Raw genomic sequence first — 23188 nt, forward strand, 5'->3', positions numbered from 1 at the left:
TTGTAATTTAACTAACTTTTTATTTTCAAAATTAAAACCTGTTTTATCCAAATTCCCAAGAATCACTGATTCTTGATATTAAGATTTTTTTTATTTTTTTTTTTTAGTGTAGTAGCCTATAATATAATCGATAGGGCATCGATTATATACCTGAATACCTCTGAAGTAAATTAATCCTGAAACAAACTGCTTACCCCGGTGTCGCATAACCTGCTTTCTGAAAAATCCTCCTGGACTTTTATTTTGGTGTGGTCGTGTGACGTCATAAACATGCGCTGCGCTCCTGCGTCTGTTGTGATTCGGCTAATGAAAGGTTTGTGTTTTTTAAACGTTTGTGATTTGGGGAATATTTGGTGTTTAAATGGGAATGATTGTTTAATCAATGTATAGCATTTAAAATTAATAAATAATGAACGCAACGTGTATGAATGTTATTTTTGGTGAGTATAAAACCGCATCCACGCATGAGTTGCAGAAGGGGTACGTCTCATTTCGCTCCCTATCTCCCTATATCGTGAAATCATATAAAGTATATTGTAAACTGAAATTCGGTCTCTGACAAGTAGTGATTGGAGATTTAAAGCTTTGGAACTGTTTCAAAACAAATAACGTTTGAAAACTTTTACAAACTGATTTCCCCCCCCATTAAATCATATTAAATATTATCTACAAATTATTAAATACCAAATATAAATACTAAATATGAAGATTATGTAAACAGCAAAATGAATTTTACGGAATGAATATGTTTAGATATAATATGAAGAGTCTAGCTAAATTAATTTGTAATATATTAGGTTTGATCGAGACATTTAGCGACTGACTGTCTCCCTTACCAGTACACTGAACTAGGGAGCTAATTGAGACGTACCCAGAAATTTAGTTTGGATTTATTTTTCGTTCTTTTAATTATTCACATCTTAAACAAAGTGTCTAAACACACAGAAAAAAATTCCTGGTGATGCAACTGAAATCCATGTGACACACATTATAAAGATGGCGTTTATTAAAGAGGAGAGTGAAGACATGAAGATTGAAGAAACATTCAGAGTGAAAGAGGAAGATACTGAGGAACAAACAGGTTGGTTTTATTCTCAAAGCTAAACTCTGTCATTTGATCCTTATTAAAATGTTGAACTCAAAAGAGCTCTCTGCATCAAATCAGTAGCTGTGTCCCAATTCAGGGTCTGCATCCTTCAAAGGTCGCATTTGAAGGCTGATTGTGTCACAGCAGCGTGACTATGGGTCCTTCGAATGCGGCCTACCGTCCTTCTTTCCCCGGGCTGCGAGGGATAGAATGAGTTGGTCCTTCGCAGCCCAGCCTATCCCGCGCCGGTGATGACAGTATTTTTTATTTTCGAAGAAAATTGCGGGTGAATTCTTCTGTGGTGGCTGAAGAATACATGTATAAAATGTAAGTATTGTTTACATTTACTCAAATGGCTAGCGAAACAAGGGCCACGGGTCTGTCTTTCGTAAAAACATGAAATTTGCTGGACTTTCGGGCACTTGTAAATAAATATCACCATACTCTGAAGAGTGCTACGGGTTGAGCCATCATTTTTATTTTTATTCCGAGTATGGTGGTATTTATTTAAAAGTGCCCGAAAGTCCAATAATCCAGCAGTGAATATATATATATAATATATATATATATATATATATATATATATATATATATATATATATATATATATATATACAAACTAATTTCAGTAAACATAATAACATAATAAACAAAACTACCATAGCTCAAATTAATGTTTGTCTTTTAACCTAAAACTTGGGTACCCCACATATAGACACAGCATGGTTTCTCCGGGTTCTGGTCCACTGCGCCGGCGCGGCATAGTCCGATGATGTCATAACCGCTCGCCCTACCTGAGCTCGAATTTGCCGGTGTTGTGCAAGGGGGTAATCCAGCACCCGGAAAGCGTACCTTCCCTGGGGGCCGCCACTGGTTAGCAAGCCATCACCTGCTGTTAGCATTCCATTAACTCCCATTTCATTTTGGTGTCACTTTGACAGCGAATAACTTTACATCTGAGACGTTTAAAGACTCTATTTATCCATTGTTTATTTCTAAAGAAACACGACAATGTATAAAAGGCTCCATTATCTTGTATCTTACGTTATGGCCCCGTAGAAGCAGTTTTTGTAAAAATAGGCTAACGATTGCGTCATAACCACGCGACTCTCTGTCGCACAGTAGAGAAATTACCGTATAGACAGGAGGAAAAACTTGCATGCAGTCGGGGGGACGTGGAGGCATAAAGTCCGATAAAGTCAAGGGAGAAGCCCATAGAGAGTCATAAAGTTGCTCCTGCTCCTAGCTCATGGACAGATAGTACTCACGCTCTCCGTCTCTGCAAGATTCGGAAGGGAATGATTCAGATTTCTCTTGGCACAGCTACTAGAAGACTTACAACTGTCAGACAGGTTGCTCACGTCACATCTACATCGTCAAGCTCAGTTTGAGTCTGCGCAGTACGCTCAGCCATCAGGAAGTGAGTGCTTCTAATTGACTTCACTTTTCTCCGTTGAAATCTATGGGGTCGCTGTGTCCATTTTTCTTATACTGTCTATGGTGTTGTGCCGAACTTCGACTCCCTGCCAGAATCTCACTCCCCTTCGCGTGCACACGTATGACGTCACTTCACTAGCCGCGGCAGTCTTTTTTTAATGTTCTTCGCCAGTAATTTCCACACGTGTAATTCCTGTCAGGAACTCTGGATTAAGTGGGGTTTTTTTAGTTCTCTTTATTAATGGTTGTTTTGCCCTGCTTTATTTTGTACTTTTCCTTCTTTTAACTAGCCAATGTAATTTTTTTTCATTAAACTCCTACGTTTGGGTTCACTAATTTCCATGTCAGTCTCTCTGTTCCCTCCACACATTTAAATGTAGGTTATCTATAGACAGTAGTTTGTTTGTGTGTGTGAATTAAATAGGGTAAGTGTACCCATTAAGCCTACCAAAATCTAAGTTTAGTTTTTTTTCATAGATATTGACATGGTTTATAAGAAAAATAATTTGTTAAAATGCAAGATTTATCTTTCATTTGAAAATGTATTAATTAGTTGATGTACATTTTAGAATATAAATTTAAGATATTTTAGGAATAATGTCAGAAGTCTGGCATGGGCTTAATTGGTACTTTGGCACCATTTAAGCCCCCATGTGTTCCAAATAAGCCCACATCATGAATGATTCACAAAATATAAAGATTTATTGATTTTAAAGTAGTAAAACATCAATATATTTATTCAGTGACCGTTTTTCAAAATATTCCAATTCCAATATTCCATTTAAAATATACTAATGGTTGCTATAGTGCTCATTATCTGTACCAATAACATTCAACATGAAAAACAGGCTACAGTATGCAAAGCAGAACACTTCATGAACAAAGAATGCAACCATTTGCAATTACTGTTTTGTTACTGTGCTGATTTCATTGATTTAAGTTTCTGTTTGTAGAGGTTCTCTACTTCATTGTGGTTTGTCAGGTAAAAAGGGCCAGCACCCTCCAGGTTCACCCTGCAAAGAATAAACCTGTGCTCAACATCTTCAATCTCCCGTGAAGGGAGATTGTAAGTGTTGCTTGGGCCTCTGTCAAGGAACTTCATGACATATGACGTCTCTCCATGCAGTGGGGAGGATTCATTTAGGGCTCGTGGACGTGGATCAGCTGAGTCAGCTGATGCGAGTTTGAGATTACAGCTGATACACTGGCATTGAGAAACCGTGTGCAGTTCATGATAGATCATTAGTTCTTAATAGAAATAACCACATACTCTGTCATATGTAAATCTAAAAAAAAGTGCAAAATCTTTTAATCAGTACTCTTTGCCAATTCCCTAATACTTACTTTTAGGATAAAAGCTCCAGGAGGTGCTGTCCTTTTCTTTTTGATGGCAGTGTGTCACATGCCCATCTTGATGAATGCATTTTTCTCTCATGAATGACCTGTTATCAATTTAAATAGCTCAGTACTCCACTATTTTTTTTTTGTACATCTAATGTTCGTTGATCATTTTCCCCATTGTAAGACTTGTTTAAAAGGTTGGATTAAAAACTATAGCGATTTTGTGTCAGTTTACATGCATATGGTTATATATTGTTAATCCGTATAAGGGACAAAGGTTTTACATACCGTATTTGCTTGGTTTTTTTCTTTTTGAACACTTTTTTTTATTATTTTTTTTAAACAACCATTAATAAAGTACAGAGCCCCTGAGGGGACCTTTGCAAAAAGTTTTGCATGCTCACGAGAAACTTTTGCGTGCGCACGAGAAAACTATCACGTGCTCACGCGTTACAATTTCCAGATTGCGTTATAGTGTCATTACTAAATGTGGGAAAAGGGATGAGATGAGAGTGTGCTTGGAGCATGCCTCCAGAGATTTGTCTTATTATAGGGAGTTTGCATTTGAGATTGTTTGTGGACTGTGCTTTACTGTAGGAAAAAAAGCATGAATATCACATAAATGAATATCAGGTCCCACATCATGGATTACATAATCAGAGAGTAGCCTATTTCTTTTCGTTTTGAATTGTTTCGTTTAAAGACATTTCAAGCTTTCTTCAGATGTATTTCTCATGTCTGTGAGGCATACACTGAGTTTCGGTTAATTTATGATGAGATGCGCTCCAGTTCACGTGCAATGAAAGTGACCGTGGCGCGCCGGCGCCTCCATGATTATATTGTCTGCTATATATTTAGGGCTGTACTCAACCAAAGAAAATCTTGGTCGACTGAAGTCCTGAAATTTTCGACTAAAAATCGACTAAAATCGACTAAAAATGACGTAAAAAAAAAAAGGTTAAATTAATTAGATGCGCACTGTGCGCAGTACTTGGTAGCCTTGTTGTCCGCCTAAATGAATTATAAATAAACATAAACAACTAGTAGGCTATTTGCAGTATATTAAATCGTTTTTGACCTAATTATTTTGCACTGAAATGAGTCTGACACTTGAGTCTGACAGCGCTGCATCACGTGCACCTGCGCAATATCATAGCTTATGATTTCCGAAAATAGTACTATGTTGTCAACTAGTGATATCATCACAAGAACTGTTGAGGAATATGCAACATAATTTAGACAATTATTTTTGTCATATGTTATAACTGTCAGACACTATCATTTCACCGTGCATGTCCTCGCACTGAGCGAGGCTGAACATGAGCTCAGCTTCGCAGCTGAGACACGAATAGACTATTAACTAAAGCTTTTACTCTTAATAAACACAAAAGCCACGTCCACTTTAATAAAAAAAGAATATTTATTAAACAAACCAGATCAAGAGCAGAAACGAAATAAAGTGCATAACTGAAAAATAAAGCATCCTAGCCCCAAAACTAACACAACCAACAGCACAGCGCAATTGCGCATTAGGCTCCAAATAAAAAATAAAAAAGTTAGGTTATCACACTAAAACATTGAAATATGCACATTCTGATATGTTCATATAGCCTACTCAAAACAGACAGGGCAAGCTAACGCAGACAAGTGAGCTTACCACTTTTAGATGATATGTCATGTTTGTCGTCGAGCTGTGGAAAACTTGCTTGCAAACTTTGCATTCGACCTTTTTCCTGTTATCAATTTTAACAAAATGCTGCCACACTGTCGATTTCTTTGTTGTTGACATGTTAGAAGAGGACTGACTATTAAACGCTCTCACAATTAAATAAATAATATTCAGCATCAAACCTTCTATGCTCGACGCTCTCTCTTGGGTTGGGCTAATCCAAAAAAGGTGAAAACAAGGGGGGTGTTTTGAAGACAGACTGTTACAGTGAAACAAGGGTACTCTGAAAACACCCCCATTAGCAGTTAGTGCTTTCCACCTGATGAAATGAGCGCGCTGAACTGATGAAATAAACGCGGCAGAAAATCGACCAATCAGAATTTTGGTCGAACCAGAACGTATCGACCAATTAATCGACTGATCGACTAGGACAGTACAGCCCTATATATATATGCTTCTTATTTATTAAATACAAGCAATTGGTTTATGAAAAATGTATTAAAATTAAGATACAATTTATACCAAACGAAATTCACTTTAAAGAAAGGTTTTCTACAAAACAAAACTTAATGAAGTGGTCAAAATCATGTCTGCCCCACTCCATGTCTCTCGATATATTGCGCATCCTATCTTACTCATGCTGTTCACTTTTCATATTCAGCAGATGGAAAAAAAATAACATAATATTTTAACAAATATGAAACTAAATGCGCTTATTTAATGGCTACAACACATAGTAGGCCTACAGACTCTCTATTTGTACAAATTGCTGCACATTCATTTAATTCTGAATTTCACACACATAAGTTGAAAGGCATTTGTTTGTGCATAGTAAAACATCTGCAACATTTATCAAGTTCACGGATAATTGTGCGTGCATTTATTAATTAGGCCTATTATCTTAATGAATAATGCAACAAGGACGAAGCATGTACAGGGTGTCCGCGCGGTAGTAAAAAGAATCTACCAAAATGAAGGCCCTTGAAAGGTAGTAAAAGGTAACAAACGCAATTTGACTTGGTAGTACATTTTTCATCACCACCTCAATATATGAGTTTACATTTTTTTGCTTAATATTTGTGTCTCCATATTTTAACTTCATCTAGCATAATTTAAAAATATTTACGGTGCTAACAACAGGACCTGACGGGCTCGACATTAACGCTTGTCTGCAGATTTAAATATATCTGATTGAACACAGATGAGGATATTTCTTCAGAATAAATGATATTTACAGCACGCACACACCAAAAAAATTCCGGACAAGCAACTTTTTTACTCGGACAAGTGAATGACAGATTTACTTTTCCAAAGGACAAGCACATGAAAAGGCTTAATGTCGAGCCCTGAGTGAGTCGGAGTTGCTAGCAATGACAAAGTGCCAAGGTTATTATTCACCTTATTAGGGCTAAGGGCTATGGTTAGGATAACTCAAGGGCTAGGGTTAAGATAAGGACAACTGAAACTCAACTCGACACTACAAAAAAACCCCATAATTAACAATGACAATACTTAATGATCACAATTAAACATTAGTGTACCTAATATGTATGATGGGTGTTACCTTATCACACTTATACCTTATAGTAAGTAGTAAGTGGTGCTTTGCATACCCCTCCCACCCCACACCCCCAAAAAAAGGGCTGCTGCTTGATGTCGTGTTGGTAGTAAAAAATATTGTGGAGGAAGTAAAAAAGGTAGTAAAAGGTAGTAAATTCATCTCTATGATTCCTGCATATACCCTGATGTAAACTGCGTTGTTTGTTTATTCAGAATGGAATGGATCGCAAATGGATCCGAATGAAGAAACATTCATTTAAAAAAAAATAATAATAATAAAAAGTGAACAATGATGAACACAGAATATGAACAAGAATGAACTTTGGATGGCCTAGGGGGAGTAGGCCTAGGCTACTACTCTAATATAATTAAACAAGGTTTTAGAATATATAATATTTTTTAAACAAAATAAATATTTTTAAAGCCTATTATCCCTGGGCTAATGTGATGCGTGCGAGTGGAGGAGACGCTGCGCTTGACACGTGACGTGTTGCATTTTGTAACACAAATGCTTGATCAAGGGCCCGGCCGAGGATAGTGGCGGGAAATATCGGCCCGACCTTAAAGGTACAGACTGCATTACTGTCTGTCACAGAAGCCCTACGGATCGCAAAAGCTGCTTCCAAATCTTCAGTCCTCATCCTCCTGGATCTCTCTGCTGCCTTCGACACTGTGAATCATCAAATCCTTCTGTCCAGCCTCTCATCACTGGGCATCACAGGAACTTCACTCCACTGGTTTGAGTCCTATCTCACAGGTAGGTCCTTCAAGGTCGCATGGAGAGGCGAGGTATCCAGAGCACATCAACTGACCACAGGGGTTCCCCAGGGCTCAGTTCTTGGTCCCCTCCTCTTCTCCATCTACACCACATCACTGGGACACATCATACAAGCACACGGCTTCTCCTACCACTGCTATGCTGATGACACACAGCTCTTCCTCTCGTTTCAACCAGATGACCCCACAGTAGCTGCACGGATCTCAAGCTGCCTGGCGGACATCTCGACGTGGATGAAGGAACATCACCTGCAGCTCAACTTGGCAAAGACTGAGCTTCTCGTCCTCCCTGCCAATCCATCTCTACAACACAACTTCACTATCCAGCTAGAGTCATCATCAATCACCCCATCAAGGTCGGTGAGAAATCTTGGAGTAACATTTGATGACCAGCTGACCTTCACAGATCACATTTCAAAGACAGCTCGATCATGCAGGTTTGCACTGCACAACATCAGGAAGATCAGGCCTTTCCTAACTGAGCATGCAACACAACTTCTCGTCCAGGCCCTGGTCATTTCTAGGCTTGACTACTGTAATGCTCTTCTGGCCGGACTTCCAGCATGTGCAACTAAACCCCTACAGATGATCCAAAATGCTGCAGCTCGTCTTGTCTTCAACGAGCCAAAGAGGGCCCACGTCACTCCTCTGTTCATCTCACTGCACTGGCTACCTCTCACTGCTCGCATCAAGTTCAAGACATTGACGCTTGCTTACAGATCTATCACAGGCTCAGCTCCCTCCTACTTTCACTCACTCCTACGAGTCTACATCCCTACCAGAAGCCTACGATCGGCCAACGAGCAACGTCTCGTGGTTCCATCCCAGAAAGCCACAAAATCACTTTCCAGAACATTCTCATTCACAGTTCCATGCTGGTGGAACGCTCTCCCAACCCTCATCCGGAATGCAGAATCCCTGACAACCTTCAAAAAACATCTGAAAACCCATCTCTTCCGTGAGCACTTAACCACATAAAAAAAACAAACAAAACATCCCCTTTCCCTCTAAACCTCACTTATCGGGCTTATGCTACTCTGAATAATGCCTGAACTTTGTATCTTGAGCACTTCTTGCGCTGCTTTTTGTTTTTTGCCTCTTCATGATGACTCGCTTAATCTAGTCCTACTTTGTAAGTCGCTTTGGATAAAAGCGTCTGCTAAATGACTAAATGTAAATGTAAATGTAAATGCACCATGATTATTTTTTCAGTTAAAACAGCTCACGCATGCATTTTAGTCTAGGACTAGGTTTAAGCCTTGTTTGTGAAACCAGGGGAATATTTCTGAAGTAAATTCTGGAGCAAGTTAATGTTCAGTTTTTGGAAACAACTACTTAAAGTGATCACACAGATACAGATACATATCTGTACATATCTGATACAGATATACATATACAGTGAGGAAAATAATTATTTGAACACCCTGCTATTTTGCAAGTTCTCCCTCTTGGAAATCATGGAGGGGTCTGAAATTGTCATCGTAGGTGCATATCCACTGTGAGAGACATAATCTAAAAAAAAAAAATCCAGAAATCACAATATATGATTTTTTAACTATTTATTTGTATGATACAGCTGCAAATAAGTATTTGAACACCTGTCTATCAGCTAGAATTCTGACCCTCAAAGACCTGTTAGTCTGCCTTTAAAATGTGCACCTCCACTCCATTATCCTAAATTAGATGCACCTGTTTGAGGTCGTTAGCTGCATAAAGACACCTGTCCACCCCATACAATCAGTAAGAATCCAACTACTAACATGGCCAAGACCAAAGAGCTGTCCAAAGACACTAGAGACAAAATTGTACACCTCCACAAGGCTGGAAAGGGCTATGGGGAAATTGCCAAGCAGCTTGGTGAAAAAAGGTCCACTGTTGGAGCAATCATTAGAAAATGGAAGAAGCTAAACATGACTGTCAATCTCCCTCGGACTGGAGCTCCATGCAAGATCTCACCTCGTGGGGTCTCAATGATCCTAAGAAAGGTGAGAAATCAGCCCAGAACTACACTGGAGGAGCTGGTCAATGACCTGAAAAGAGCTGGGACCACCGTTTCCAAGGTTACTGTTGGTAATACACTAAGACGTCATGGTTTGAAATCATGCATGGCACGGAAGGTTCCCCTGCTTAAACCAGCACATGTCAAGGCCCGTCTTAAGTTTGCCAATGACCATTTGGATGATCCAGAGGAGTCATGGGAGAAAGTCATGTGGTCAGATGAGACCAAAATAGAACTTTTTGGTCATAATTCCACTAAACGTGTTTGGAGGAAGAAGAATGATGAGTACCATCCCAAGAACACCATCCCTACTGTGAAGCATGGGGGTGGTAGCATCATGCTTTGGGGGTGTTTTTCTGCACATGGGACAGGGCGACTGCACTGTATTAAGGAGAGGATGACCGGGGCCATGTATTGCGAGATTTTGGGGAACAACCTCCTTCCCTCAGTTAGAGCATTGAAGATGGGTCGAGGCTGGGTCTTCCAACATGACAATGACCCGAAGCACACAGCCAGGATAACCAAGGAGTGGCTCTGTAAGAAGCATATCAAGGTTCTGGCGTGGCCTAGCCAGTCTCCAGACCTAAACCCAATAGAGAATCTTTGGAGGGAGCTCAAACTCCGTGTTTCTCAGCGACAGCCCAGAAACCTGACTGATCTAGAGAAGATCTGTGTGGAGTGGGCCAAAATCCCTCCTGCAGTGTGTGCAAACCTGGTGAAAAAGTACAGGAAACGTTTGACCTCTGTAATTGCAAACAAAGGCTACTGTACCAAATATTAACATTGATTTTCTCAGGTGTTCAAATACTTATTTGCAGCTGTATCATACAAATAAATAGTTAAAAAATCATACATTGTGATTTCTGGATTTTTTTTATTTTTATTATGTCTCTCACAGTGGACATGCACCTACGATGACAATTTCAGACCCCTCCATGATTTCTAAGTGGGAGAACTTGCAAAATAGCAGGGTGTTCAAATACTTATTTTCCTCACTGTACATACATGTGTATATGTGATATATATTATATATACACTGCTCAAAAAAATTAAAGGAACACTTTGAAAACACATCAGATCTCAATGGGGAAAAATATCATGCTGGATATCTATACTAATATGGACTGGGTAATGTGTTATGAACGAAAGGATGCCACATCGTTTGATGGAAATGAAAATAATCAACCTACAGAGGATTGAATTCAAAGACACCCCGGAAATCTAAGTGAAAAAATGATGCAGCAGGCTTGTCAATTTTGCTGAAATTTCATTGCAGCAACTCAAAATGGTTCTCAGTAGTTTGTATGGCCCCCACGTGCTTGTATGCATGCCTGACAACGTCGGGACATGCTCCTACTGAGACGACGGATGGTGTCCTGGGGTATTTCCTCCCAGATCTGGACCAGCGCATCACTGAGCTCCTGGACAGTCTGAGGTGCAACCAGGTGATGTCAGATGGACCGAAACACAATGTCCCAGAGGTGTTCTATTGGATGTAGGTCAGGTGAGCGTGGTGGCCCTTCAATGGTATCATTCCTTCATCCTCGAGGAACTGCCTGCATGCTCTCGCCACATGAGGCCGGGCATTGTTGTGCACCAGGAGGAACCCAGGACCCACTGCACCAGCATAGGGTCTGACAATGGATCCAAGGATTTCATCCCGATACCTAATGGCAGTCAGGGTGCCATTGTCTAGCCTGCAGAGGTCTGTGCGTCCCTCCATGGATATGCCTCCCCAGACCCTCACTGACCCAGCACCAAACCGGTCATGCTGAACGATGTTACAGGCAGCATAACATTCTCCACGGCTTCTCCAGACCCTTTCCTGTCTGTCACGTGCTCAGGGTGAACCTGCTCTCATTTGTGAAAACCACAGGGCACCAGTGGCGGACCTGCCAATTCTGGTGTTCAATGGGAAATGCCAATCGAGCTCCCTGGTACTGGGCAGTGAGCACAGGGCCCACTAGAAGACGTTGGGCCCTCAGGCCACCCTCATGAAGTCTGTTTCTGATTGTTTGGTCAGAGACATTCACACCAGTGGCCTGCTGGAGGTCATTTTGTAGGGTTCTGGCAGTGCTCATCATGTTCCTCCTCGCACAAAGGAGCAGATACCGGTCCTGCTGATGGGTTAAGGACCTTCTACGGCCCTGTCCAGCTCTCCTAGAGTAGCTGTCTGTCTTCCTGGAATCTCCTCCATGCTCTTGAGACTGTGCTGGGAGACACAGCAAACCTTCTGGCAATGGCACGTATTGATGAGCCATCCTGAAGGAGCTGGACTGCCTGCGCAACCTCTGTAGGGTCCAGGTATCGCCTCATGCTACCAGTAGTGACACTGACCCTAGCCAAATGCAAAACTGGTGAAAAACAGTCTGAAAAGATGAGTAGGGAAAAAATATCAGTGGCCTCCACCTGTAAAACCATTCCTGTTTTGGGGGTTGTCTCACTGTTGCCCATCTAGTGCACCTGCTGTTAATTTCATTAACACTAAAGCAGTTGAAACTGATTACCAACCCCCTCTGTTACTTAACTGACCAGATCAATATCCCAGGAGTTTAACTGACTTGATGCTATTCTCTGATTAAAAAGTGTTCCCTTTATTTTTTTGAGCAGTGTATATATAATATATATTACATACATATATATAATGTTCTGCGCACACGGAGCAGAACATTGAGCAGATGGGTGCCGATACAGACTTGCCTGCTCGGCCAGAGTCGCTTCAAAGTTGTGCATCTTCGGATGCGGAGCCGCTCGCAAAGTTACAATAAAATGCTGCGCGAGAGTGAAACCTGAGTGCTAAACACAGAGGGGCGGGGTAGCACATATTTCTTGGCTATTTTTTTAAGCCTTTTTTCTTTTTCGGACAAAAATCGAAAATGCCATTTTCAGCTGATCATTTTAGGAAATTTCGGTGCATCCCTTGTAAGGGTGTGACAAGATCTCGTGCCACAAGATTCTGCAATATTAAAATGTGACGAGATTTCTCATTGAGGTGAAAAGCTGTACAGTGATATCACCATTATGGAGTGTGAGGGTGAGATTAGCATAGACTTTGATTACATTACCGCCTCTATTTTTTATAGAAATGAAAAACATTTAATTCAGTTGGATAACGGTCGCTTCAATTGTAAACTATTGTAAACGTCTGCTCTCATCCAGCACGACCTGGAGAGTCGCACACAGTGCAGCAGGAATCACAGTTCACTGATCACGTGAAGAGAGTAAGGCGAGATGACTGACAAGACCATGCGGAGGATTCGTTGCGCAACAGAGCCTAAGTTTCTGATAAATGTCTTATCTTGTAGAATGCGCGCTCAGCACTGCTGCTCCCTATACACAGAGAATGTGTGATTGCGACTTTAAAGCGAAACGCAAGCTCCCTTGTGCGCGCAAATTAGACTACATACAATAGCCTGTCTCCCAATATCAAACCTATCTTAGGGTACGTTTACACAACAACGATATGCTTAAAACGGAGAAGTTTTTCCTTTCAGTTTTCCACGTACAGATTACACTATTGTCAAAACAATGCCCATTCACACGGATCCGCGAAAACGACTAAAAACACTGTATTCTGCTGCCAGGCCACTAGATGGCGATGAAACACTATAGACTGAACAAGTAGTATGCATGTGCATGACGTCATCATCCTCAGAGATTTTTTGTTGTTTACACAAAGACCGTTTTCAAAAACTTGAACTTTGAAACCCGTTTTCAAAAGTTTGTGTTTTTAGGCACCCAAAACGCCGTTGTCATGTAAATGAACGGTCAAAACGCTTAAAAAGTTTTACGTTTCTGGGCTGTGTAGTTGTAACCACCTCTTAAGCATATAATTCATTTGGGGTATATCAAAATAGCAATCTGGTCTTATTAATCTATTACTTGTTCCAAAGAAAAAAACAATTTGGCTAATGGTTTCAAAACTTTATATTTGGGCTATATTTAACTTGAATCCTGTACTATAGCAGTGCTTTTATACGTTTGACTGAATTGTTTGCTTGTGTTTATTTCCTATTGTCTTTTATAATGGCTATTGTTGTTAATTTAAATATTGTTGTTCAATAAACATTTTATATAAATAATATGTCGTATTTGGTATTGAGAAACGGTTAGTGATCGTGATATTTAGTGAAAGTTACATTATTACGCATTAGATGGCGGCGAAGACTTTGAGTGAGTCTCTGGTCAGATCAAGGAACTTGTTTTAGCTGTCATGGAAATCCCCTTAACTTTTAAAAGTTAAGGAAAACTATTGCTTTACTCAGCGGACATTCAAACTGATTTTTTTGTAATGGAAATAATATTGACATTGACCTGAAGAATGAATGCTACATCAGATTACTAGTTACTAGTTTTAAAGTGATGTTTTAGAATTAGTAACAGAGGCTCAACTGTCAAACTGTCAACTTGAGATTTGAATACGTAGCGGAAGGAAGTAGTTCTGCAAAAAAGAGGGTTTTTAAAGACACTCCCTTGTTGTTTCTTATTTATTTACTCACTTGTCCCATCGAACTGATGTAGAAATACAATGTCACACTTATGTGTGTGTGTATACACAGTATGTAAGATGCGATTAATTACAATTAAACGATTTTACAGTCCTAGCTTGATTAGTTCAAAAATGCTTACATTTAGACTGGCATTTAAAAAATCATGAAAAGGATCAACTTTCATGGCAGTGCAACTGAACATGAGAGGAACTGGGTTGGAACAATAATCAAAAATGTATGCCGGTTTTCACATTTCTACCGGTTCATTGTGTCTACTGGTATATTGCTCGTCTCTAATAATGGAACTGAAATACAGTGAGAAAAGCAAAGGACCTAATAGTGTGGGCCCTGTGGCACTCTATACCTGTGTTTAATGAAAAGTCTCTTCAATTACACAAATTTGTCAGATACAAGACCTACACAATGCTAATGCTTGTCCAAAAATGCCAAGGAACATTGTGGCCCTTGTTGCTGAAAGATCTAAAAGCACTAGAAGATGCCAAAATTAGATGCCAAAAGCCAGGTAGGTTGTAACTTTAATAAGCAAAGTGTATGTGCTAAGATGGGGCATAAATCCTGACTGAAATATCAAATTCTATACTGTTTCTCTGCAAAACTGAACATAGTTGAGAGGAAACCGTTTTTCCTTTATTTTGGATTTAAATGGCAGATTTGATATCGGTCTATAATTTACCAGTTTCTTCTGGGTCAAGCGGTTTTATTTTATTTTTTGTACGATTTTGGGATGTGTCCTAAAGAAAGTGAAGATTTAATATTAAGAGGAGGTTCTGAGATGAGATTAAAGGAAACCCATGTTTCAAGAGCTTAGTCGGTTTCGGATCTGGCATACATGTTGTTGGTTTGGATTATTTGAATGTTTTGATGTCTGTTGCTTTGTGCCATTAAACTTAAGTTAACTTGTATTTGCCATTTTTGCCCTAGACCTGATGCCGCTGAAAGAGGAGTCTCAAGATCTGAATGAAATGGATGAGAAATATCACTATGAGAAAAATCGTGATTCTGCCAATGGAGAAAAATACACACAGACTGAAAATACTTTCTTACGGAAAAAAGATGAGACAGGAACTAGTAGTTATTTCACCTGCTTTCAATGTAGAAAGAGTTTCACTGAAAAAGGAAACCTTAAAGTCCATATGAGAATTCATACTGGAGAGAGCCCGTACACCTGCCAACAGTGTGGAAAATGTTTTACTCAAAAAGGAACTCTTAAAAGCCACATGAGAATTCACACCGGAGAGATGCCTTTCACCTGCGAACTTTGTGGAAAGAGCTTCATGCGAGAACTAAACCTTAGATATCACATGAACATTCACAATGGAGTGAAGCCATTCTCATGTGATCAATGTGAAAAGCGTTTCACACGTAAAGTAGGCCTTAGTAACCACATGAGAGTTCACTCAAAAAATTGTTTTAAATGTCATCAGTGTGGAATGAGTTTCCCAGACATGAATCGATTTAACAGGCATGTGATAATTCACTCTGGAGAGAAGCCTTTCAAATGCCAGCAGTGCGGAAGGGGGTTCAAATATAAGAAAAACCTTAAGACACACATGATAATTCACACTGGAGAGAAGCCTTTCATATGCCATCACTGTGGAAAGAGATTCAGTCATAAAGTAAGCCTTAAGACTCACACAAGACTTCACACTGGAGAGAAGCCTTACACATGCCCTCAATGCAAAAAGAGTTTCACATATAAATCAACCCTTAATGCCCACATGAGAAGTCACACTGGAGAGACCCCTCACACATGCAAACTGTGTGGGAAGAGCTTCTCACAGAAAGGCAATCTTAAGACTCACATGAGAATTCACACTGGAGAGAAGCCGTTCATATGTGGTCAGTGTGGAAATGGTTTCAGATGCAAAGTAACCCTTAATTACCACATGAAGATTCATTCAAGAGAGAACCGTTGTATATGTCAGCAGTGTGGAATGACGTTCACAGACCGTAAACAACTTAAGGATCATGTAATAACTCATATTGGAGAAAAGCCTTTCATGTGTCATCACTGTGGAAAGAGTTTCACATTTAAAGGAAACCTCAAGACTCACATGAGACTTCACACTGGAGAGAAGCCTTTCACATGCCATCAATGTGAAAAGAGATTCAGGCATAATGTAAGCCTGCAAACTCATGTGAGACTTCACACTGGAGAGAAGCCTTTTGTTTGTCTTGAGTGTGAAAAGAGTTTCACATATCAACGAGACCTGAAACGTCATTTGCAAACTCATTCTGGAAAGAAATTGCAGTGTGATAGGAGGTTAACAAAAAGGGATCATTTCAAAAGTCACCTGCCCATTCACTCTGGAGGAAGGCGATTTAATTGTGATCAGTGTAATAAAAGATTTATTTTGTTGTCTCACTTACAGATACATCTGAAAAGTCATGCAGATGTGAGACCCTATTTGTGTTCTATGTGTGGAAAGAGTTTTAAATGGCTCAGCAAATTAAAATGGCACCATAAAATACGTGTCTGTGTGAAATCAAGGCTACGTTCACACCTCAGCTGAATGTGACCCAAATCTAATTTTCTGCTAAAAGTTTTATTTTTATTTTATTTTTGGATCATTTTTAAATGGTCAACTGATGCTCCTACAATGTTCAATGTTGAGGCTTCTTTTCCTTTGACATGTACATATGAATGCTTGTGACAACAACTGACAGTTTTCCAATCTTTCTCTATATATTCATTACCTCAGAATCACACCACTGGCCCTTTTTGTTGTCTTCTTTGTTTGTAGGTTGAAGAGAGCAAACATACATTTTTTTATTATTATTATATTCATTTATTCCCTTCTGTTCAATTTTATTATATTACTCATTATATTCCTTACTCTTGCCATGTTTTGCTGTTGTTATTTAGTCTTAAGTTTGTTTGGTCTTCATAATTTATAGATAAGAGGGAGTGAGGTCATTTCAGTGTTTTTGCTGTCACAGGATGATGTTGTAAAGCAGTTTGGTATAATACCACAGATGGACAAAGTCTGACTGAGCATTGAGAATGAAACAACTAAGTTTATTCAATAAAATTTGCTCATTATTACCATTATTTTGTCTCCTGCTTTACTCTTGCCTTGGTTCTTTCCATTTCTTTTCCACAGGAAATTAAACATGCAATTATGTCAAATGTCATGTTCAAATGACATCCCAAACTGGGTCATGTTCCTCTCTTCCCAGAGTCCTATGTTCCCCAGATTTATATGGCACATAATGAAAATGTGAAAAAGGGCCCTATGTTTCCAGGCTCCTGTGTTTCTTATTGTTACGACCTGGCTCAAAGTCACAATATAAAGAGGACACTTCACAAGATGGGTTTCAAAAAAGAAAATGTTTTGACCCTAGACATTATTTGTTTAACTTTAAATTAATTTATAAAATAATAATAGAAAAAAATAATAGAACAACAAATTAATAAACTGTTGGAAATTGGGTTTCTGGAGTTCTGGAAACAAAATGGGAATACAATCTCAAGAACCCACTTTTCAAACAAAGACAAAACAAAAAAGAAAGAAAGTGAGACAAAATCCAGGAGCTTCTTAAATAGGTTGTCACAGGTGCCTCCTGTTTTCATTAGAGCAGTCCTGCCCAAGATAAACCTACAATAAATCAACTTATATGAAAAGAAAAAAATACCTACTCATAAATGGGATTTATCCACTTCCAGGGGGCTACATTTATGAAAGAATACAAAATTAGAAATTGACAAGATGTCACAGACGAGAACATAGCATGATATTTCACACAAGACATTTCTCCATTCTCCTTTCCTTTAATGTAATGAATTTGTAGAGGAAAAAACTGCAGAAATAAACTCTATCTCACCAAGCACTGATTAGTGGTGAAACTCTGCTGTAAAAAGACTAATGCCTGGCTCACACTACAGGAGTTTTAAAATCCTAACCGATTAGGATTGAAGATTGAAGTCAGTGGCCTTCCCAATTCTGTACAAACTGCTTGTGGTGTCACAACCCGTGAGGGCGTGGCATGCAATTAAACACTCACAAAGCACTGCTCCAAGCTTCTGAGCGATCAAACATATAGGGACGAATCTTTCCTTAAGGCCATGTCCAGAGTGCATAAACACTCCTGAGGATCCAAACATCCCTTTGCTTGAATAGTACAGAAGAAAAACTAGTACATCTGTATCATCACATTTGACAATTAGACGAGAATGTGACTGTGCAAGATGTATTGCATGTAACACCAGCCTCGTGTCAGCCTCCTCCTGGTCACTGTAAAGATGTTTTAAGCAGTCAATGTCTGACTTGCTCACCCTCTTAACCTCTTGTGAGGGCCTTCCCAATTCTGTACAAACTGCTTGTTGCAGAAATTAAAGCACTTGAACATGAACAACCAGAAGCATACCGTCGCTGCCCGATGAAACTCACATATGTCCAAAACGGTTACTTTTCAGGAAGTGAAAAAAACACCGTAATTTCAAAAGCAGTTGAACGTAGCGTTGTCATACTTGGTACGGCATCTTTAAATGTAACCATATTCTTGCCAGTGTAATGATATAATCCACATTTGACCAAAATCGAGTTTAAATGGACATACGTGCATATTTTACAGTAATGGTGGTCGATACGCGTTCTTCCGATCATTAATTAGAATGGCCAAGTTGCGTTTCATATTGACAGATGAATAGGCTACGCTCAGTTTATTAAATAGCCTACGTCTCAGTTTATTAAATACGCTCAGTTTATTAAATGTCTCTTGCAAACTATGAAGGGACAATGAATCAATACACTCATTGCTGACCCCAGGGCCGGCGCGTCCATATAGGCGAACTAGGCAATTGCCTAGAGCGGCACTTTTGTAAGGGCAGCAAAATGTGTGCCAACCGGGAATGAACAATTCACAAAATAGGCTAGGCTATTTGATCATATAATCATACATAATCAGAGAGTGGCCTTTTTCTTTTCCTTTTGAATTATTTTGTTTAAAGACTTTTCAAGCTTTGTGTATTTGATGTCTTTCTCATGTCTGTGTGAGGCATACACTGAGTTTCGTTAAGTTAGGATGAGATGCGCTCCAGTTAACGTGCAATGCAAGTGACCTCGCGGGCGCCTCCATGATTATATTGTCTGCTATATATTTGCTTCTTCTCCTCTTCTTCCACTCCAGGCAATTGGTTGATGAAAAATTGATTAAAATTAAGATACAATTTATACAAAACGAAATTCACTTTAAAGAAAGGTTTTCTACAAAACAAAACTTAATGAAGTGGTCAAAATCATGTCTGACCCGTCTCAAATTGTGCATCCTATTACTCGTGCTGTTCACTTTTCATACTTTCAACAGTATAGTAGACCTACAGACTCTATTTGTACAAATTGCTGCACATTCATTTAATTCTGAATTTTGCACACACAAGTTAAAAGGCTTCAAATCAAGTTCACGGATAATTGTGCGTGCATTTATTAATCATTATGATACTAAAATCATAACAAACATGGCTATGCTATGTACAAAAAAATACAGCCATTTCTGTTTTTTTCTTTTAAACAAAAAAACAAGCTGCACCCTTTTTTTTACATTTCATCTTTCATTCCGAAATAGAAAAATGAATGAACGAAAAAGTACACGCTATTAGCCTTTTTACCCGTTATCTAAATTAATCTCGTTTTTAATTTAACTTAATTTCGTTTTTCTTTATTTAAATTTCATTTTTCTTTATTTAAATTTCATTTTTTTCTTTATTTAATTTTCGTTTTTTCTTTATTTAAATGTAATTTTTCTTTATTTCAATTTCGTTTTTTCTTTATTTAAATTTCATTTTTTCTTTTTTTAAATTTTGTTTTTTTCTTTATTTAAATTTTGTTTTTCTTTATTTAAAATTCGTTATTCTTTATTTAAATCTACCCTTTACTGTGTCAGTAATTTATTAGTCAGAAAAATATTAGACTACCTTAAAAGTATTGCTTAAGTTAACAGACCCGTGCGTTAACATCTCCACAATAAACAGTGACGATTACTTCGTCTAGAGACCATTTACCGGTAAATAACAGTTGTGAATATATTGCGAATATATAATAAACTTGAACAGTTGTCAAAAACAAACGTTTGCTGATACTTTACCTCACAGAGTTATTCGGCTATCCAATGCTGAGCTTCCAGAGACGCTTAGACCGGCGAGATGCCTCCACAGGGCGGGAGATACGCGGCGTGATTGACAGCTTTGACACCAAATGGATATATGTGAAAATCAGATGACATGATTTCACAACTTTTCATTGGTCATTTAGATATGTGAAGCATACTGTATACGGAAATGAACCTGGACATTCTATCCGTCAAAAAATCTCAAAATCGTCAAAATGGACATACGCGGTTTTCATCGGACAGCGACGATACACATTCATGCAGCAAGGTGGGTTTGTTATTCGCCAGTCTGAGCATAGAAGTGTGTGGCTACTGATCAGGCACTGGAGCAAACCATTAATCGAGAAGGCAAGAGTCAGGGTGGAGTTGTTGGCTTCACATTACGAAAAGGAGCTCTCATAAGATGGCAAGACATGTGACCACAGCATATGTGGATGTCATGAAAGAGCTTTGTGACACTGATGATCAGAGCCCGAAAGCACACAAAGAGCATGGAGCATCCAGAATGGACCGAGACGAAAGAGACATACAGAAGATAATGGAAGCTGTGGAGCAGAGGCAGAATCCCTCTGATCTTGATAGCATTCCTAAGGAATTGATCAACATTGCAAGTGGTCAGGTTGCATCTGAGAAAGTTGCAAAAGAGCTCTCAAGCTTCCTCCAAGATGTTGCGACGCAGAATCCCATCTTTATTGAACAACGTCTGGCAAAATCAAAAAGAACAAAGAGCTTCTGGGAGCCAGAGAAAAGAAACCAGTATGCAACCTTCAAGGACATGGAAACATCAGTTGGAGTCATTATATATACAAAGGTTCACATGGACTCAGATGTGCTCTTTCGAAGATTACTGGCTGTCAAAAAGATTGCAACTTTAATGGGAAAGGAAGGTAACAGTGATATTAGCAGCCATATCACCCTGTAGCCCAAGACTGGTTGCCCACTGAAGCTAAGCAGGGCTGAGCCTGGTTAGTACCTGGATGGGACATCTCCTGAGAAAACCAGGTTGCTGCTGGAAGAGGTGTTAGTGAGGCCAGTAGGGGGTGCTCACCCCGTGGTCTGTGTGGGACCTAACGCCCCAGTGTAGTGATCGGGACACTATACTGTCAAAGAGCACCGTCCTTCTGATGAGACGTTAAACAGAGGTCCTGACTCTCTGTGGTCATTAAAAAATCCCAGGATGTCCTAAGAGTAGGGGTGTAACCCCGGCATCCTGGCCAAATTTGCCCCTTGGCCTCTGTCCATCATGGCCTCCTAATCATCCCCATATACTGATTGGCTTCATCACTGTCCCCTCTCTACCAGTAAGCTTGTTTGTGGTGGGCGTTCTGGCGCAATATGGCTGCCGTTGCATCATCCAGGTGGATGCTGCACATTGCTGGTGGTTGAGGAGATTCCCCCTCCCATGTAAAGCGCTTTGAGTACCCAGAAAAGCGCTATATAAATGTAACAAATTATTATTATTATTATAACAGCTGTGTCGTTATAGTGTTTGATAGATATGACCACCAACACTCAACACAAAGATCTTGGAAGACAAAGAAGAGGCACCATTCACACCAGCAGACAAACACATATCTTCACAGGACAAACAAGTGTTCCAAACTACAGAAAATACCTCAGGATCAGCGGAAACAAGGCTGCTCTATGTAGCTTTGTCAGCACCTACATCGCCAGTACTGGGCCAACGAGAATTTCTTCAGGGAACACTGCCATCTTGGCAGGTGACTTTGAAAATGCTCAGGAGGTTAGCAAGTCAGGCATTGACTGCTTGAAAGATCTTAACAGTGACCAGGAGGAGGCTGACACGAGGCTGGTGTTACATGCAATACATCTTGCACAGTCACATTCTCGTCTAATTGTCAAATGTGATGATACAGATGTACTAGTTTTGCTTCTGTACTATTCAAGCAAAGGGATGTTTGGATCCTCAGCAGTGTTTATGCACTCTGGACATGGCCTTAAGGAAAGATTCGTCCCTATCTGTTTGATCGCTCAGAAGCTTGGAGCAGTGCTTTGTGAGTGTTTAATTGCATGCCACGCCCTCACGGGTTGTGACACCACAAGCAGTTTGTACAGAATTGGGAAGGCCACTGACTTCACAAGACTGAAGACCCATCTTTGTAAGTTACAGGAAATTACCAAATTTGGACTCTCTGGTAGCCTGGAAAAGGCTTTTGCAAGAAGCAAAGCACACTGTGGCAAGAAGGTGTGCCCTCCTCCTGTATGGCCAAAAGAAAAAGGTGGATGGGCATCCTTGAACCAGCCTGGATGAGCTGAGGTACACTAGTGTCTACCACAGATTTGTCAGCAGCAAATCTACCCCCAACAGAAGATGCTTTCCAGCAACATGTGCTGAGAGCCTTGTACCAAACAGCAGTGTGGCGTCACAGCCACCTGGCCAAAGCTCTTCTCTGGAACCCAGTTGGTAGAGGATGGAGGCTCAGAGAAGATGGGTGCATTGAACCTGTAATGTTCCAGAAGGCACCAGCACTTAAAGAAGTTAGAGACATCACCCACCTCTACTGTAAAGATGGAAACTGCAACGATGCCACCAAATGCCAGTGTCTTTCAGTAGGCTTGACCTGCACAGAGTTTAGTCTTGCCCTTTCCCAGACTGTCCAAATATGACCCACTTTGTCACTGATGACAATGTGGATGAGTGACATTGGTGTGTTGCAGTTGTAACATCATGGGGGGCT

The 23188-nt window shown here is 39.7% G+C and overlaps 1 protein-coding gene across 3 annotated transcripts; it reads left to right on the forward strand.

Moving 5' to 3' along the window:
• The first annotated feature begins 248 nt into the window (after positions 1-248).
• LOC311081000 (uncharacterized protein) lies at positions 249-17433 on the forward strand. 3 transcript variants are annotated; one of them, XM_084111334.1, is made up of 4 exons: positions 306-440; positions 946-1081; positions 1364-1414; positions 15303-17433. In XM_084111334.1, the coding sequence occupies exon 4, from the start codon at positions 15308-15310 to the stop codon at positions 16892-16894; it is 1587 nt and encodes a 528-aa protein (XP_083967460.1). In that variant the 5' UTR covers positions 306-440; positions 946-1081; positions 1364-1414; positions 15303-15307; the 3' UTR covers positions 16895-17433. The 3 variants fall into 3 exon arrangements, with proteins under 3 accessions (XP_083967458.1, XP_083967459.1, XP_083967460.1); XM_084111332.1 differs by lacking the exon at positions 1364-1414 and having other exon boundaries at positions 249-313; XM_084111333.1 differs by lacking the exon at positions 1364-1414 and having other exon boundaries at positions 292-440.
• The last annotated feature ends 5755 nt before the right edge of the window (positions 17434-23188 follow it).

The sequence above is a fragment of the Abramis brama genome (genome assembly GCF_963993115.1).
Source record: "Abramis brama genome assembly, chromosome: 4".
Classification (NCBI taxonomy): domain Eukaryota; kingdom Metazoa; phylum Chordata; class Actinopteri; order Cypriniformes; family Leuciscidae; genus Abramis; species Abramis brama.

Excerpts from the sequence above, each read along its gene's own strand:
- LOC311081000 (XM_084111333.1), top strand. Across the intron at positions 1,082-15,302 it reads AGATACTGAGGAACAAACAG|ACCTGATGCCGCTGAAAGAG; the intron begins GTTGGTTTTATT and ends TTTTTGCCCTAG.